Source organism: Drosophila tropicalis, unplaced genomic scaffold (genome assembly GCF_018151085.1).
Source record: "Drosophila tropicalis isolate 14030-0801.00 unplaced genomic scaffold, ASM1815108v1 contig_878, whole genome shotgun sequence".
Taxonomy (NCBI): Eukaryota; Metazoa; Arthropoda; class Insecta; order Diptera; family Drosophilidae; genus Drosophila; species Drosophila tropicalis.
Window position 1 is genome coordinate 15,330,902 of NW_027173374.1, and position 16,104 is coordinate 15,347,005.

General features: G+C 38.0%; 3 protein-coding genes across 7 annotated transcripts in view; 1 reads left to right on the forward strand and 2 right to left on the reverse strand.

Annotated features, from left to right (window-relative positions):
• Positions 1-7,645, forward strand: part of FER (tyrosine-protein kinase Fer) — a 28,635-nt gene extending 20,990 nt beyond the window's left edge. For 2 of the 5 annotated variants that reach the window (XM_068299670.1, XM_068299669.1), the window contains exons 4-14: positions 1,003-1,099; positions 1,160-1,496; positions 1,559-1,837; positions 1,901-2,078; positions 2,276-3,883; positions 5,265-5,639; positions 5,704-5,917; positions 6,334-6,420; positions 6,487-6,615; positions 6,674-6,856; positions 6,923-7,645. In XM_068299670.1, the coding sequence (XP_068155771.1) occupies positions 1,003-1,099; positions 1,160-1,496; positions 1,559-1,837; positions 1,901-2,078; positions 2,276-3,883; positions 5,265-5,639; positions 5,704-5,917; positions 6,334-6,420; positions 6,487-6,615; positions 6,674-6,856; positions 6,923-7,074 (3,639 nt within the window). In that variant the 3' untranslated portion in view covers positions 7,075-7,645. Of the gene's footprint in view, positions 1-1,002; positions 1,100-1,159; positions 1,497-1,558; positions 1,838-1,900; positions 2,079-2,275; positions 3,884-4,430; positions 4,930-5,264; positions 5,640-5,703; positions 5,918-6,333; positions 6,421-6,486; positions 6,616-6,673; positions 6,857-6,922 lie in introns of those variants that run through there. The other 3 variants (XM_068299671.1, XM_068299672.1, XM_068299673.1) reach the window with 3 other exon arrangements.
• On the reverse strand, positions 7,504-9,989 carry Srr (Serine racemase). Its single transcript, XM_068299674.1, has 6 exons — positions 9,665-9,989; positions 9,532-9,602; positions 8,553-9,003; positions 8,306-8,491; positions 8,130-8,236; positions 7,504-8,070 (listed from the first exon to the last, which is right to left on the reverse strand). The coding sequence occupies exons 1-6, from the start codon at positions 9,941-9,943 to the stop codon at positions 7,692-7,694; spliced, it is 1,473 nt and encodes a 490-aa protein (XP_068155775.1). The 5' UTR covers positions 9,944-9,989; the 3' UTR covers positions 7,504-7,691.
• A 690-nt stretch (positions 9,990-10,679) lies between these two features.
• Positions 10,680-12,269, reverse strand: LOC137585040 (phosphotriesterase-related protein). Its single transcript, XM_068300688.1, has 5 exons — positions 12,181-12,269; positions 11,576-12,088; positions 11,349-11,513; positions 11,068-11,285; positions 10,680-11,005 (listed from the first exon to the last, which is right to left on the reverse strand). The coding sequence occupies exons 1-5, from the start codon at positions 12,197-12,199 to the stop codon at positions 10,868-10,870; spliced, it is 1,053 nt and encodes a 350-aa protein (XP_068156789.1). The 5' UTR covers positions 12,200-12,269; the 3' UTR covers positions 10,680-10,867.
• Positions 12,270-16,104: the final 3,835 nt, after the last annotated feature.

Genomic DNA, 16,104 nt, shown 5'->3' on the forward strand with positions numbered 1-16,104 from the left:
CATAACAACAATTATATGTACATATATACATATATATAAATTGCAACAAATTTAAACAAATATTCAATGCCAAATTATGCTAAGTGGGTCAACACACACACACACGGACAGATATTTTGCTTTATTTTCAGGGGATTCAATTTTCTATTTCTAGTGCATTGAAATTAAAATTTCATTTGTTAATTAAGCGTATTGTCTCCACAATAATCAAGCTATGCCAAGTTAATGACTACCAATCAATCGATCAATCAAGAACTTAATTTAGACAACTTCAAATTTTCTATACTGAAATAGTTAAGCTGGCATAATAGGCGTATACGTAATTTTATCTTTAAAAGAAGACGTACTTGATGTAGAATGAAAAACCTATATGAAATCCATTTTCCAATCCTGTTTGAATTTATTCAATATCTTTGGTTTTGTTGTTGCACTGCAGCAACATAAGTTACTAAACATTGTTGCAAGCCTTGGTGAGCGTGTGTGTGTGTGTGTGTGTGTAGTTAGTCAGCAACTTTGCAGCTGCTTGTCTAACTGCACTTTGTTGCCATTAGTTTGCTGTTTTTTTGAAGTTGCAGTTGATTTTGTTGACAATGTTAACGGATGTTGCTAGCTCAGCTGGCCGATTGCATGTTTTGAAGAGTGGGAAGGGGAAAGGGGAAGGGAGAGCCAGCCAGTTGGAGGCTTTGTCCTTTCTGCCCAGTCAGTTATCAGTCATTTGCTGTGAGTTTGCATAATATGCAGCAGAAACGTGAGAAAATGGTTGGCCCAAAGAAAGTGTGAGAGACAACTCCTCCGATTGCCATTACTGGCCTTATATATAGAGCACACAGCACACGTAGCATGCAGCCTGAGGTTTTGTCATGATGTAATGTGACAACTTTTTTTTGGGAAAGTGGTTTAATGGCACAGGCCACACACACACACACAACATAAAAATTGCTGAATATATACTCATTCGAAACCGCATTGTGACCACAACTTTTTCCCCTTTTGCTTTTGCAGTTGACTGACGAAGTTGTGCGTAAGAAGAGCGAATACCAAAAACATTTGGAGGGCTATAAGGCGTTGCGTACACGCTTCGAGGAGCACTATATAAAGGGTAAGCCATCCTCCACTGCTGGTTATGAATAATCTCACTTTCCACATGATTTTCCTATAGCACCCGGTCGGAGTGGACGCAAACTGGACGATGTTCGTGACAAATATCAAAAGGCCTGCCGCAAATTACATCTGACACATAACGAATATGTGCTATCCATAACAGAGGCCATTGAGGTGGAGAAGGATTTCCGCACAGTCCTGCTGCCAGGCCTCTTGGAGCACCAACAGTCCGTCCAGGAGAGCTTTATACTCCTGTGGCGCAATATATTACAGGAAGCAGCCCAGCATGGCGATCTAACATCGGAGAAGTATACAGAAATCCAGCAACGCATAAACACTGTGATAAGCAATATAAATCCAGCCGAAGAATATGGCGAATTCACCGAGAAACACAAGTAAGTCTATCCGAGATAGAAAGTAACCGAATTGACTGATTTTTGTTTTGATCGAATTGCAGAACATCACCGACCACACCGTTGCTCTTTCAATTCGATGAGACGCTCATTGAGGACATACCCGGCAAACTGCAATCGAGTACATTAACAGTGGATAATCTGACTGTGGATTGGTTACGTACACGGCTCCTGGATCTGGAGGTGGCTGTAAAGGATTGCCAAGAGAAGCAGCTAAAGATGATTGAGCACGTCAATGGTGGCTCACCAGTGGCCAATGGGAGCATTATATCAAATGGCAGCAATACTTCGAATGGAATACAGTCCAACAAGGACAGTATGTGGTGAGTTTTCACTGCGAATGAGGAATAAAGTCCCCTGTTCTACATGTATTATTTTCTTGGCAGTCGACAATCAAAGGATCTGAATGGCTTACGTTGCCAGGAGAAGCAAAAACAGAAATTGGTCGACATGATCAAGTGTGCATTGAATGAAGTGGGTTGCGAGGAGCTGCCATCCGGCTGTGATGATCATTTAACGCTCGAACAGAACTTTATCGAGAACGGCTACAATAACGAGCAACAGGTAAGCTAAAAGAAAATGAATATCCATGTCCTTGGTGATGGATACGTAGTGGGATAGTAGGTGAATTTTTATTCCGTTAACAATCTCTCTTTCTCTTTGGATGCCGCCCATCTCTCCATCCACACCCACACACATTTCCCTAACCTACATAAACTCTGTCTCTCCTTAAAACTCGTCATTCTCATGCTGTCCATCAGCGATCAAACTCGACTAGTTCTCCCGGTTTGGGCATAATGAATGAGTTGATGCGTCGCGGCGGTGTCCTTACGCTGCTACGGGGACGTGGCCGGCATTTCAAGCGTAAGTCCACACCGCAACCCACAACACCGATGACCAGATCCAGGCAGGGAAGATTCAACAAGATGCAGCCACGCTCACAGAGCCTGGGATCGTTGTCGGTAGGGATGCGTAGGGATGTGGGTAGTCCTGCACGTTGTTATGAGCCCATTACTAACCCGTTGCGTCTGGCGGCCAGTGTCGGTCATAATCTCGGTGAGGAGATTGTATTCAGGTCGTCATCGCCGCCAGTTTTACCCCGTCTACGGCGCACGCAATGTTCCATGTTGTGTTTGGGTGAAGATGAGGAGCCGCTGCAGCCGTTGTCAGTGGTGTCCTCCGATTCTCCAGCTGTTCCGCTTAGCCCCCGCCTAACAGTTGCCGCCGTTACTAACACGAATAACAATAATCACATCTATGCGGACTTGGAGCTGGCCACAAAAATAACCTCGAGTGATAGTCTGGATGAATTGCCAGCTCCAAAACGTGAGCAAATTGAAATTGAAATCAATGGAGAGGCGACGCCACAACCGCAAAACTCAATTGACGCTCATTTGGATAGGATTGATGAGATAAATCGTGTTTTAGACGATCGCCTCAAGCGTTCTTTGCAACCGATTGCTAGTGACGTGAATGCCATCGAACGAGCCGACTATGCAGATGATGCTAATGAGGAAGAGTCGGCCAAGCAGGTGAAGACACGACACGTTAATGGTGGGCCCTCCGATGCAGAGAGTCAGGCCAAACGGAGCTCTAGCTCGAGCTCAGAGTGTCGTTCCTCCAAAGAAATGGGAGCTGCCAAAAAACGTTCGCTATCCTTTACACAGAAATCGATTAGCAGCATTTTTACCAATCTAAAAGAGTTTTCTCGCAGTCCATTGGCTCGAATGGCAAAGACTTCAACTCTTACCGAGGAGGAGCAACAACAGCATCAACCGGAACCAAGTCAACATTCCAGTAGTAGTGAATCCACACAGGGTGGAAATCCATGTGCCTCACAGTCAACCGTTATAACAAGTACGATAACTACAACAATTACAACAACTACATCATCAATGACACCGTCCAAAGAAACCTCAAGACTGAAATTCAAAGTGCCCAAAATACAAAAGAAATCGAAAGCCATACGCCAGACATTCCGTACCAAGTTGCTCAATTTTCAATTGAAACGCCAAACAAAGCCATGCAAACAGTGCACCAAACGACGCCGCATCCATCCAAGTAAGAGTGTATTTGATTTTGCCAAAGAGTTCGAGGCTCTACAGGATGAGCAGTTCTGCAATTGCCCCACACCAGTTCCAGCATCGAAACTCAAACGACCCATTCAGGTGACCAGTCAAAAGAAGAAGTTTAAAGACAGACAGTCGCACAGCTCGGACGACGACGACGACGACGACGACGATCATCATCATCATCATCAGGAGAAAGAGGAGGAGGAGGACTTTGACCATGAGGAGGATAACAGCAGTGACTGTGATGTGCTTAGCATGAAGGACCATTGCTATTGTGTGCCCAGTTTGGCGGCCAGTGTGAGTCCCCCATCCACCCACAATCCAGCGCAACAATCTCCACTCCTCGCACTCTCAACAGTATCTAAACACTTTACGAATGATGTGACGAATGCCAGATGAGCGATCCTTGGCTCATCCATCTATACCGCATTGCATTGCCATCTCTGCCGTAGTCGTAGTGGCTTCGTTTCAGTTTTGCATGTTGATTGATTTGCATGTTCAACAACTCTTGTGTTCAACTTTTCTTTGCCTTCAATATGGAAAGGGAAGGAAAAGCTTTGATGCCCTCGAAATCAGAAAGGGGTATATTCGTTTGGTCAATGATTCAAATATAACAAACATTTAACAAACTCTAAGGGTATTTAAACTTCTGCATGGCCATTTCTCTGACTTTTATATAGACACAGCTAAAAATACAACGCGGACGCACTTGAATCTCTGTCAATCTATTTTCGATCTATACAATGAACTTGCCAAATGAAAACTCTTTCAAACACTTTCAATACTTTGCTTTACATTTTATTCCTAAGCTTTTCAGTGGAAGTTTCGTGAAATCTCTTTCAGTTTCTTCCATGATCCGATTTAGTTATCTTTAGATATCAAAGTTTATTCGAAAGAGTATTGAAAATTTGGCTTTACTTTGCTTAAGGCAAGAACCTTCATTGAAAAGTTCTCATGGCTAAATTTACTTATAGCAGCAAAAGAGCGAGACGCACATTTGGCAGTTTAGATCTTTCAGTTCTCTCTGATCTGGCTAGCTGCTTGGACAGCCCAGAGACCATTAATCCGGCCAAAAAAAATAAGAATAATAAAATGTTTGGCGTCTACAAACTGTTGGAAATAATCTGTATTTGAATAGTGCCTGTGTCTTCTCCCGTGCCTTCTCCACCGCATTTTTTTGAATTGCGCAAGTGATGAGCAGCAACACTTCCGGCCATAGTCCACAGAGTAGCAATCCTTCCATTGCTGGTGCACTGATGGACTGCAGTATCTTTGAGACAATTTTATTTGCCGGTCGTCCCGTTCCGCCGGCTCGTAAAAAGCGTCCCAAATCCAAGTTGTTTGTGAGTCACCAGTTAAACGAGCGACCTTGACCATTTTCCATATTGAATGTAGTAATAATTTATTTATTTTTATCTGCTTTAAGTATTTAATGTTAATTTAAACTGTATATACTTTTGATTTTTGTTGTGTTTGTTCTTCTTGCCGTATATAATGCAATTTCGTCAGAGTCAATTGCACCCACGCATTTCCGTTTGGAATGGCGTATTAAGCATTTTTCATATTATTTGGAATTTATTTTTGCTCTGCATGAGTTTTCTGTATACTTGACTAACTAATCTTAGACCATTGGGATGATTTAGAAAGAGATTAACATTAATTATTTAATGCCTTGCAGCTTTCACTCTCAACGAATCGTCCACTCTACGAGGAGGAATGGTTCCATGGTGTCTTGCCACGTGAGGAAGTTGTTCGTCTGCTCAACAATGATGGCGACTTCTTGGTCCGCGAAACCATTCGCAATGAGGAGAGCCAGATTGTGTTGAGTGTCTGCTGGAATGGACATAAGCATTTCATTGTCCAGACCACGGGCGATGGGCACTTCCGATTCGAGGGACCACCATTTCCCAGCATACAGGAGCTGATCATGCACCAATATCATTCGGAATTACCAGTTACAGTTAAATCAGGAGCCATACTCCGACGACCCGTGTGCCGGGAACGTTGGGAGCTCAGCAATGATGATGTTGTCCTCCTCGAAAGGATTGGCAGGGTAAACACAAAATAAACTTATTTTCCTATGTGGTTCTTTATTTAAAACTTTGTCTATATTTTAGGGAAACTTTGGCGATGTCTACAAGGCCAAATTGAAGTCCACAAAACAAGATGTGGCCGTTAAAACCTGCCGCATGACCCTGCCCGATGAACAGAAACGCAAATTCCTGCAAGAAGGACGCATTTTAAAGCAATATGATCATCCCAATATTGTCAAATTGATTGGCATCTGTGTACAGAAGCAGCCCATTATGATAGTCATGGAATTAGTTCTAGGTGAGTACTTCTTAAAAGAGATCCCAACAGAGCTTGCTCAAAAGAATTTGTTTTAGTTTAAGTTCCATCCTGTCGCAAAAGACAGAAAAGAATCGAAAACTTTCTAACAAAAGGCACAATATGAAATGTGGCATAATGGCAGATAAATCTGTCAGGCAGAAATACTTATAACATTAATGACCATATCTTAACAGCAACAATAACAATTTTAAAGTGCGCCAATAACAAATTATTGCTCATTTACTTAATACATATTTGCTACATTTTTAAAGGATTTCTTTTAGTTTAACTGACTTTAAAACTATGAAAATCAAACATTTATGACAATAATCCATAGCTTGATGAAAAAATGTTTGAAAAGTATCCCTTATATTCTCCTGATAGCCCCTTCTAATCATCTTGTAAACCTTTTCCAGGTGGCTCCTTGCTGACATATTTGCGGAAGAACTCAAATGCTCTGTCCACACGTCAACAGATGGGAATGTGTCGTGATGCTGCTGCAGGTAAGTGGATTGAAAAATTCGTTAACTCTCAAACTCAATAATTTGACCTTCCATAATCCCAATTAGGCATGAGATATCTGGAATCAAAGAATTGCATACATCGCGATTTAGCAGCGCGAAATTGTCTGGTCGATCTGGAGCATAGTGTGAAGATTTCCGATTTTGGCATGTCACGCGAAGAGGAGGAATATATAGGTAATTCATAGACTTATAGGCTTTGGAAAGTATCCTCTAAAATTTTGAATCTCTCTAGTTTCCGATGGCATGAAGCAGATACCCGTTAAATGGACAGCACCCGAGGCTCTTAATTTTGGCAAATACACATCCTTGTGTGATGTTTGGTCCTATGGCATATTAATGTGGGAAATATTCTCCAAAGGTGACACACCCTATTCGGGCATGAGTAATTCCCGGGCCAGGGAGCGCATCGATACGGGTAGGTATTGAATTGTAAGCGGACAAATGTTTGGAGTTCATTCTGTGTTTCCTTTGATTCTTTAAGGATACCGCATGCCTACACCGGAGAACACGCCCCCGGAAATGTATCGTCTAATGCTTAAGTGCTGGGCAGCCGATGCCGAATCTCGTCCACATTTTGATGAAATCTATAATGTTGTCGATGCATTGATTTTGCGTTTGGATAACAGCCATTAAGATCTTCAAAACAAAACAAAAATTCATCATAATCAATGTAGATTTTATAGTTAGTAAGCGCTTTTAAAGTACATCAACGAAATGCCTGTATTTACTTATACATTTTATCATATAAAAGAGAGAGAGAAGAAATTTATATATATATTTTATAGCCATGTAATATGTAACTGTAACTGTAACTGTAACTGGTGTGCTTGTGTCTGAGCAAATCCTTAATGTGCCAAAAAAAACAACAAAAAAAGAAACAGAAAGTAATTAAAAACGAATGGAACGATGTATACCCTTTCGAATTTGAATTTTGTGCTTGATAAAAACTTATTGCTAGCCTAAACTATAGAATTTCTATTTGCTTTTGTTTTGTTTTTTAGTGTTTTTAGTTGTTAAGAACATTGTGTATATTATTTATGTATCTATGTATATCTAACTGTCTATTGTAATTTGTATATTTATTTAAATTGTATTTACATTATTTCTACCACGCCTATCATTACTTTTACGTTTAAGTTTAATAGTTATTAAGGTTTTTTTTGGCTTCTCTGCTGGAAAAAAATAAACAAATATATAAAAATCACATGTATACATCCAAAATGAATGTTCGAATTCAAATATGTGACTTATTAAGTTGTGGTGGGTGGATTTTGGGTATCCCCATTGCTATTATCCATAAGAGCCAATGGCACGTCAGAGAATTCCACTTTGGCATAAAACTTTTTGAGCTCATTCTTCAGTTGTAGACTGTGGGACCAGTCCAATGTCTCACAGACAACTTTCACCTCAACTGTGTAGATATCGCGCAGCCAGGCTCGCTCATGCATAATATCCTTGATGGAGACACCAATACGCACTAGCAGGGCACACAGATCATTGATGCCCCCGGGGCGATCACTGACCTCCACATTGAACTTAACCAGACGACCCAGAGCAGCCAAACCTCGTTCCAGACAACGTCCGAAGACTGTGGTATCGATATTACCACCACACAACAGGACCACAACTCTAAAGAAACAGAGAATTGGATATCTTTGTAACATTAACTCTGAGTTTTATATACTCACTTCTTGCCCTTGAGATCGTCTAGATGGCCAGCTAGAATAGCAGCTAGACCAGCTCCGCCAGCGCCCTCCACAACACATTTTTCTTCCTCCACTAGGCGCAATATTGCCTGAAAGATGAAATATGTAGATACATGACTGGATGAAACACATAACTAATACACTAAATAGAGACATACCACGGCGATGTACTCCTCCTTGACCACCACCATGCGATCAATTAGTGGCATGGCTGTGCAATAAGCATTGTAACCCACTTTGGGTACTGCCAGGCCATCGGCCAAGGTGTTCTTAATGGAAGTATTTATGGGTCCTTTATTCTCCATGGCGCGACTAAAGCTGGCACACTTCTCGGACTCCACACCCTGGGTTAAAAAAGTAAATCCCATTAATGTCATGGCTTATGGCGTCTAGCATAATACTCACAATGATCTTGGTTTTCGGGGACAGAGCCTTTACAGCTGTGGCTATGCCTGCTATGAGGCCACCGCCTCCCACAGGAACCACCACAGCATCCGGTTCGGGGACCTGTTCCAAAATTTCCAAGCCAATTGTTCCTTGCCCAGCCATAATGTGCGGATGATCGTAGCCATTCACATAGAGGAGATTCTCATCGATGGACATGCGCATGGCCAGGGATTTGGCCTCACCCATATCATTGCCATCGACAATCACTCGGGCCTTGTAATTGCGACACTTTTGTATCTTCATAATGGGAGCCGCTTTGGGCATAACCACAGTCACGGGTATATTCAGTTTCCAGCCATGATACGACAACGCCTGGGCATGATTACCCAGCGAGGCGCTAATCACTCCCTTTCGCTTTTGTTCCTCGCTCAGGGAAAGCAGGGCATAGCGTGCTCCGCGCTCTTTGAAACTTTGATATGAGAAAATAATGAATTGTTGATCATAAATAAGCAAAGCAATTAGCAACACATTAACTTTTGGTACTAGTCTTGGTTATTAAACACTCTTATCGATCTTATCGATGTGATTATTTTTAGCCAGCCAATTTTGCCACAACTACGTAGTAAACTGGGCAAACTGAAGACGCCGATATGAAAGAAAAGGCGCGTGGTCAGGCCATAAACAATAGATGATTAATCAATCCTTAGGGTAGGCAAAAGAATTGGAATTTTCTACGCCGACTATTATTGTTTTTTTCTTATCAATATAAACGACTAGACAATATATAATATATATGTAAATACTGATATTGAATGCATGTTCATGCACTTTCGACTTGCATTATCGCCAATTATAAGCTAGCATCACGATGCGCCATCTTTCATGGCAGAGCGGTACGACATGAGATTAGATTTTAGAAACGTCGAACTTCAAGTCGATTTTACAAGCTGATCCTAAGCTAGTCAAAAGACCTTTGCACTCATCTTTTGCCACTCACCTGCCAGTGTATTGTAGGAAATCCTTTTTCAAATACAAGTCCATGCCATACGATTCCGATGAGGTCGATTTCTGTGTTAATAAATTATCAGTTATCTAATATATCTAGAGATCATTTCCGGTTCTATACTAACTGGGCAAGGGGTACGCTCTACTCCGCCTTTGATGAGAAACGCTGCCGAGGTGACATCATGAAAGGAAATGCGTTGCGGATTCTTGGGATCACAAAATGGATCAACTATTTCTTCAGTTCCTCCTGAAACGTGCCTCGGTCTCAGTTTAATATCACTAACTTTCAGTCCATTCGAAGAGGAGCCATTGGTGGTGATTTTGCTGTTCCCATTTGTGCTTGGAATCGGTATGGAAAGGGTTTCCACAACCGTTGGCGTTTCAATTTTCACTGGCTTTGACATTTTCGTATGTGTTTTTCTATTATTCCAACTGCTGCCGACAAATGTCTATGGACTACTGCATAATATTGCGAATCGACATAGCTCATATATGTACGTATATAAAGGCAAATCAATTGAGAGTACTATGTACATTATATTAACCTACTGATGGTCGTAAAAACGGCACCTTTTTGGTTCGATTAACTGTGGCTGTGGTCATTTTATGAGGCCTGGCCTGACGACACGTCCATCGTTCTGATAAGCGCCGCTCTCGTTACCAAAATATATGCCAAAAAGTAAGAAAACAAAAGCAACCGATAAGGATTTTGATTTTCTAACGAATTCGGGAATCATCACTCTCGAGAAAAACAAGTCCAACGAACTTGACTCGTTAATATCGGGAAAAAAAACAATACGAATGCGGGTCAGCGATAAGGTGTGTCCAAAAAAAACCAAATGAGATGGCAAAATTTTGGTTATTTTCCAAACATTTTGAAAAATCAGCACTCTACCAAATATTTCCATACCTGAGACACAATTTTCGGAAAATGTCATGAGATAGGAGATGGATGGATTAGTTATCTAATATCTAAGACTCTCTGTGACCAGATAAGTAAACCAAATTTAAATACTAATTCGATAAATTGATGTTGAAATATTTCTATAGCTAAACTGTAGCTCATTAGAGCATCATATAAGCCAATGGCTCCACATATTGGCACGAGCCCCAAAATAAAATCCAACTGATAAGCCGAAATTTGTGAAAAGACACACCCAATTACTTTATTTATATTTTTTTGGAACAACAAACAGAGTCTATCTAATCAGGAATGAGCACTGATAAGCCGTAAAGATGCAACTAGAAAAATAAACACACAAATACGATTCATTGCAAAGTTCAGAAACATATAAATTGACATGGGAAATAACAAATACTGTAAGATTTCAAGGATTAAAGGCCAACCAATTGGCTGGATTGGTAACTGTCATTTGTTCCACCTGTTCGATGGTAACACCTTTGGCAAACATCCTTGGCAATATATTCATATGAATGTGATGATAACCATGACCGCCATAGGAAGTCTGGGAAGAAATTAGAAGAGTCATCAAGTGGGAGAACCAACTTAAAGGAATCTGCAACTCACCAAGCGATGCTTTGTGTGTATATCATGAGACATGAGCAGTCTATCTACCAGACCCTCTTCAATCAGTTTCAATAAATTATCAATTCTTTGACCATCTGAGAGCATATTTATGGTGGAATTCAATTGATAGTATGAGCACTCGGTGCCAAAGAGATCGTATTGGATATAACAACCCAACTTGGCGAATTCCAACAGCTCATCGATATCGAAAATTGTGCCTAACACAAAGAAGAGAATTGTGAAGATCCATCGCATGATCAAGTCAACTCCATTTCACTTACGATCCAAATGCGACATGACACACTTGTTGGCTCTTCCACCGGCTTCCATATACAGACGCAGTATCTCGAACGGAGCATTGGTCACACGATGGGGATGTAAAGAGACGCCGCAGCCCAAGACTTCTTGGATCTCGCCAGCAGCTTTAAGGGAATGTTTCTCGAATTCTAAAATAGACACAGCAAGTTAAATAACCTCCAGTTCCATAAGAAAGATGGATGATCCCTACCGTGAACAGGATATACACTAGCCACCTCGCCAATGAAACCACATTTAACGGTCTCACCATTGACTTGAATGCCCGTGATAATATCCTTGGAATAGAGATCACTCATTTGCTCCACGGTGAGGCTAGCATGACTGGCATCCTGTACGGCATGTATATAATGTCCGGTGCCCGCAATGAAGTGAACACTTGTACTCTTGGCCAAATCCACAATGAACTCCAGGTTACGTTTCAGTCCATAGCTGCTGTTCTCCACAATGCTGCCGCCTCCGTGTTTCTTGTAGAGCAAGACATCCTTTTTGGCTGCCTCAAGAGCTTCCTCATCGTAGAAGCGTACATTCTCTTTGCTGGAATATGGATACATGCGAACATAGCCCAATGTTGACATACTAATCTTGGCCTGCAATTCACTCTCGAAATCCGCCGGTGGGGGCCTAAAGAAGTGCTCGAAATCCAAAGCCACATGCTCGTGCGTCAGAGTTCGCCCCAAGAGATTGGGTGTAATTGCACCAAGAACTACAAGAAATCGAGATAAATGAGCTCTAAAACTTATTTCCACCCAACTGAGTCTCTCTCTCTCTCTCTCCCTCCTTGTCTCTGGCACTCACCAGTTTGCACAGTCGACATGTTTATGGACCAAATTGGGGTCAAAATCTATATAAAGAGCTGCTAGCGTGCGAATGCTTCAACGGTTTCTGTTCAACTGATCTTCCCTGGAGTGGAGGAGCTTTGCGTTGGAGATGGAGATAAATGAATTTATATATGTATGTAAATAAATCAGATTTATGGAAATTTCTTTGTTCTCTCTCTCTCTCTTGTGACTTGAGCTGCTGCGCATTATCAGCGATTGCATTTGCTGATTTCATTATTTATCCATTTTATTAGACATCCATTAAGATGATATGGTAAATGAAAATTAACTGAAAATATGTAAATTAAAGGTCAATGCTCTGAATCTCATGATGTCGATGTGAGTCTTCCTAAGTGATCTATTTGGAAAAGGCCATCGCCAGAGTTCTACTCGTAGACACAGAGCTTACATAGTACCTACCAAATAGGATCATAAAGATAAAGATAAAAATAATTTCAGCCATGAGTCCAAACTTGATTACCCAAGATAAAAGACCAGTAGCCAGTCAGAAGGATCGGGTGGGCACGAAAGCTATTACACTAGTCAACAAATTTTCATGGAAATCTGACATCTTGGATGGCTAACGAAATCTCACCAGTATTAAAATACTTATTCCAGGCTTTCTCCTATAATGTTAAATCTGATCTTAAAGTCTATTTCATTTAAGTCGTCTAAACGAAGTGAAACGAAATAAAAGAAGAATCTCTAACACTCGGAATTAAAAGATTAAACATTAACTTTAAGGATCGAATTCCGTTGCATTATTTCATTAGTTTTTCTTAGAATTGAAAATTCATGGATCGTTCAATATATTTCTCAGAATAATTCTCTTTATTAGTTCCATTTTTCTTCCGTTTTCTTTTTTGTTGTTGTTTGTTTCTGTTTCTTGTTTCATGTTTACTTAGGTTTAATTTAATCAGTTTTAGCGTTTTCTCATTTATCAGATATAACATCTATATGTATATAGTCTATATATACGCATTTATACTTGGATTGTATTTTTTGTTTTGTATTATTATTATTATTAATATATTATTTTAGCATGACATTGCTGTTGCTGCTGCATTTTATATTTAAATTTAACTGTATGTATATATATATATATATATCGTTTTTATTTCACTTTTCTTTTTCTTTTTAGATTTAGATCTTACAAGCTAACCGATTTTAATTTCATATATATATATATATATATATATATATATATATATTTAATATTGTAATTCTTGCGCTTAATTTTTCTCGTGTTTTTTTTTTTTTTTGGGGGGGGGAGGTTTCTTTTTCCTTTTCTTGGTTGTTAATTCTTAGATAAAGCTACGCAAACTTACTCGATAAGGTTACGAGAAGAAGTTGCTCAGTGATCAAGTTTTGGTAAGTGAGCGAAGTGGATTGGATTGGAGTGAGTGTAAGCAAGACAGAGGAAGAATATCTAAGCCACAAACCACAGAAGTAAAAATATATATATGTATAAACCAAATGGATAAACGATTGTATAAGATACATACACATATATAGTTATATTCCTTATATGCTTCAGTTTAGTTTTAAGTTGCTGACTTTTGTTTTGTTAAATATTTGTTGTTTTTTTTATTCTTTTCTTTTCTTTTTTTGAACACTTTGCTGTGACTTTAGTTAGGTATTCATTATTAAAAATAAATTTTATGGCTATTACATAGAAGAATAAAAACAATAATAATAATAATCGTAAAGAAAAACTGTCAACCTGCAGATCGTTAACGACTTCCGATCTCCCTTTCTTCTATACTACTTTTCCTCTCCCTTTTAGCACCTTGGCAATCGACCGACAGAATTTCGAATCAAATCAAATTCAAGTAAACGTTCAGGAAAATAAGCAATAAATTTTAAAAAAATTATCTCTTAGATATATTTGAAAACGTAATCGAACTTTGCTCCAGCTATATAAATATATATATTTTTTTATTCTTTTATTTTCATTTCGTTTTGTTTGTTTAATTATTTTGTGGCTTATTATTGTATTCTTTTTGTTGATTTGTTTAAATTTTTAATTAAAATAGTTTTTGTTGCCGTTGTTACTGTATAAATACTCTATTTCTATTTAGATTTTCTAGCTTTACCATTTCTTGTTCATGCTCCATTTTTGTTTTCATTTCTCTTTCTCATTGGTTGAAGTTTGTTTGCAGATTTTCTTTGTTTTGTTTGTTTAATTACATATTAGTACAATATTTATAAAGTTTTATATATAAGATATTATTGATGCATTAAAAATTTTTAAATAAAATATTGAAAACTGTGCTAAGAAATTCTCATTAAAAGACTGGAAAAACTTTGAGTAGAGCTAAAACAAGACTAACTAGAATTTTCTCGCTTTCAAACCTGCAAATTTCTAATTCAACTAAGCAATGATTTTGTTAATAGTGCAAACATAATAATAATAATAATAAAAATTTAGCACACACACAAAAAATCTAATTAAAAGACGACAACTAGAAAAAGAATAAAGCGAAAGTTAACTAAGATTTTAGAAATATTTAAAAAATTAGTAATCATTTTTCCCAAAATATGTTAAGGATTTGTTATAACATCAAGCAAGTTAGATTGGAAGAAAAACTTGTTAATTTCGAAAACTGCTAGAATATTTGGAAATTTTAGATGGCCCCAAGTTAAGTTTATTCAATTGATGTTAGTTGAAGTTATTAGAAAAGCAAATTATTGGAAATTGCAATCTCTTTTTAACCCCATATTTAAATTATTATTGTTTGGTTGTTTGTTTTGTTTTCTTTTTACTTTTCTTTCATAAAATTGTACTAATTAATTTTAAAGTTGTGTAATATAATAAAATATATATATATGTATATGTATGTATGTATATATGTACGTAAGTTTTCTTGTTCAACATAAACAAAAAAACACAAAGAAATAACTAAACTTTCTTTTCATTAAAATTTAAAATGACATTTTGCTGTTCTGTTGTTGTTGTTTTTGTTCTTTTCTGTTGCTACTATTGTTGTTGTCAGTTTACACAATGCATTTGTTGTTGTTTAATATACATACATTTGTTTATTTCTTTTTATTTTTTAAATATATTTTGTACAATTTATTTATTTTGCATTTGACTTGTGCCTATATAAGTGAAATATATATATTTCATTATTGTTTTTAGCTCTTGCTATTGACTGTTGCCTTCTCCTTTTGAATTTGTTTATGCCGGATGGATGTACCAAGACGCGATATATATACAACACAAACTATAATGATCAGTCCAGGTGAAACTCAACAACGAAATTCTGTTTCTAATTGAAAAGAAAATTCCAAATTCTTGAGATTACAAAAAACTAGAAGAAAGCCTTCCAACAGATCGGAATTTAGAACAATTATATAGATAGAGCTCGATATGGGTACAGACCAGAAAGCATTATAAAAGCATTCAAAAAAAGAAACTTTGCTATATCCCTATATGGACCAGCAGTTCTTGGGAGATGTTATTGAATCGAATCTCAATTAAACAATTTATTGCCTGTGGTAGTTTAAAAATATATATAGCTGCTTTTCGGTTCTTATTTGTTTGGTTTTCCGAAATATTTGTCAATAAAAAATAAAATTTATTGCATTTTCCTTTTTTTGTTTCGTTTTTTATGGTTTCTTTTTTAGTTATTTTAGTTTACTTTAATGTTTTAAAAGTGGGCTTGCAGGAGGATTAACAACAAAATTTATTTCTATATTTATATTTCTATATATAATATATAATTCGTTTTAATAAAAACTGATTTGTTTTTTGTTTTTTGTGTGTGTTTTTTTTTTAGTGTTTTTCTTTTTTTCTTGCATAATTACATATAATATACTAAAAAAAGCAAAAGAAAGCAAAATATTAATGAATTTATTTCGTTTACGCACACAGTTGATGCCTTTTTTTAATATAAAC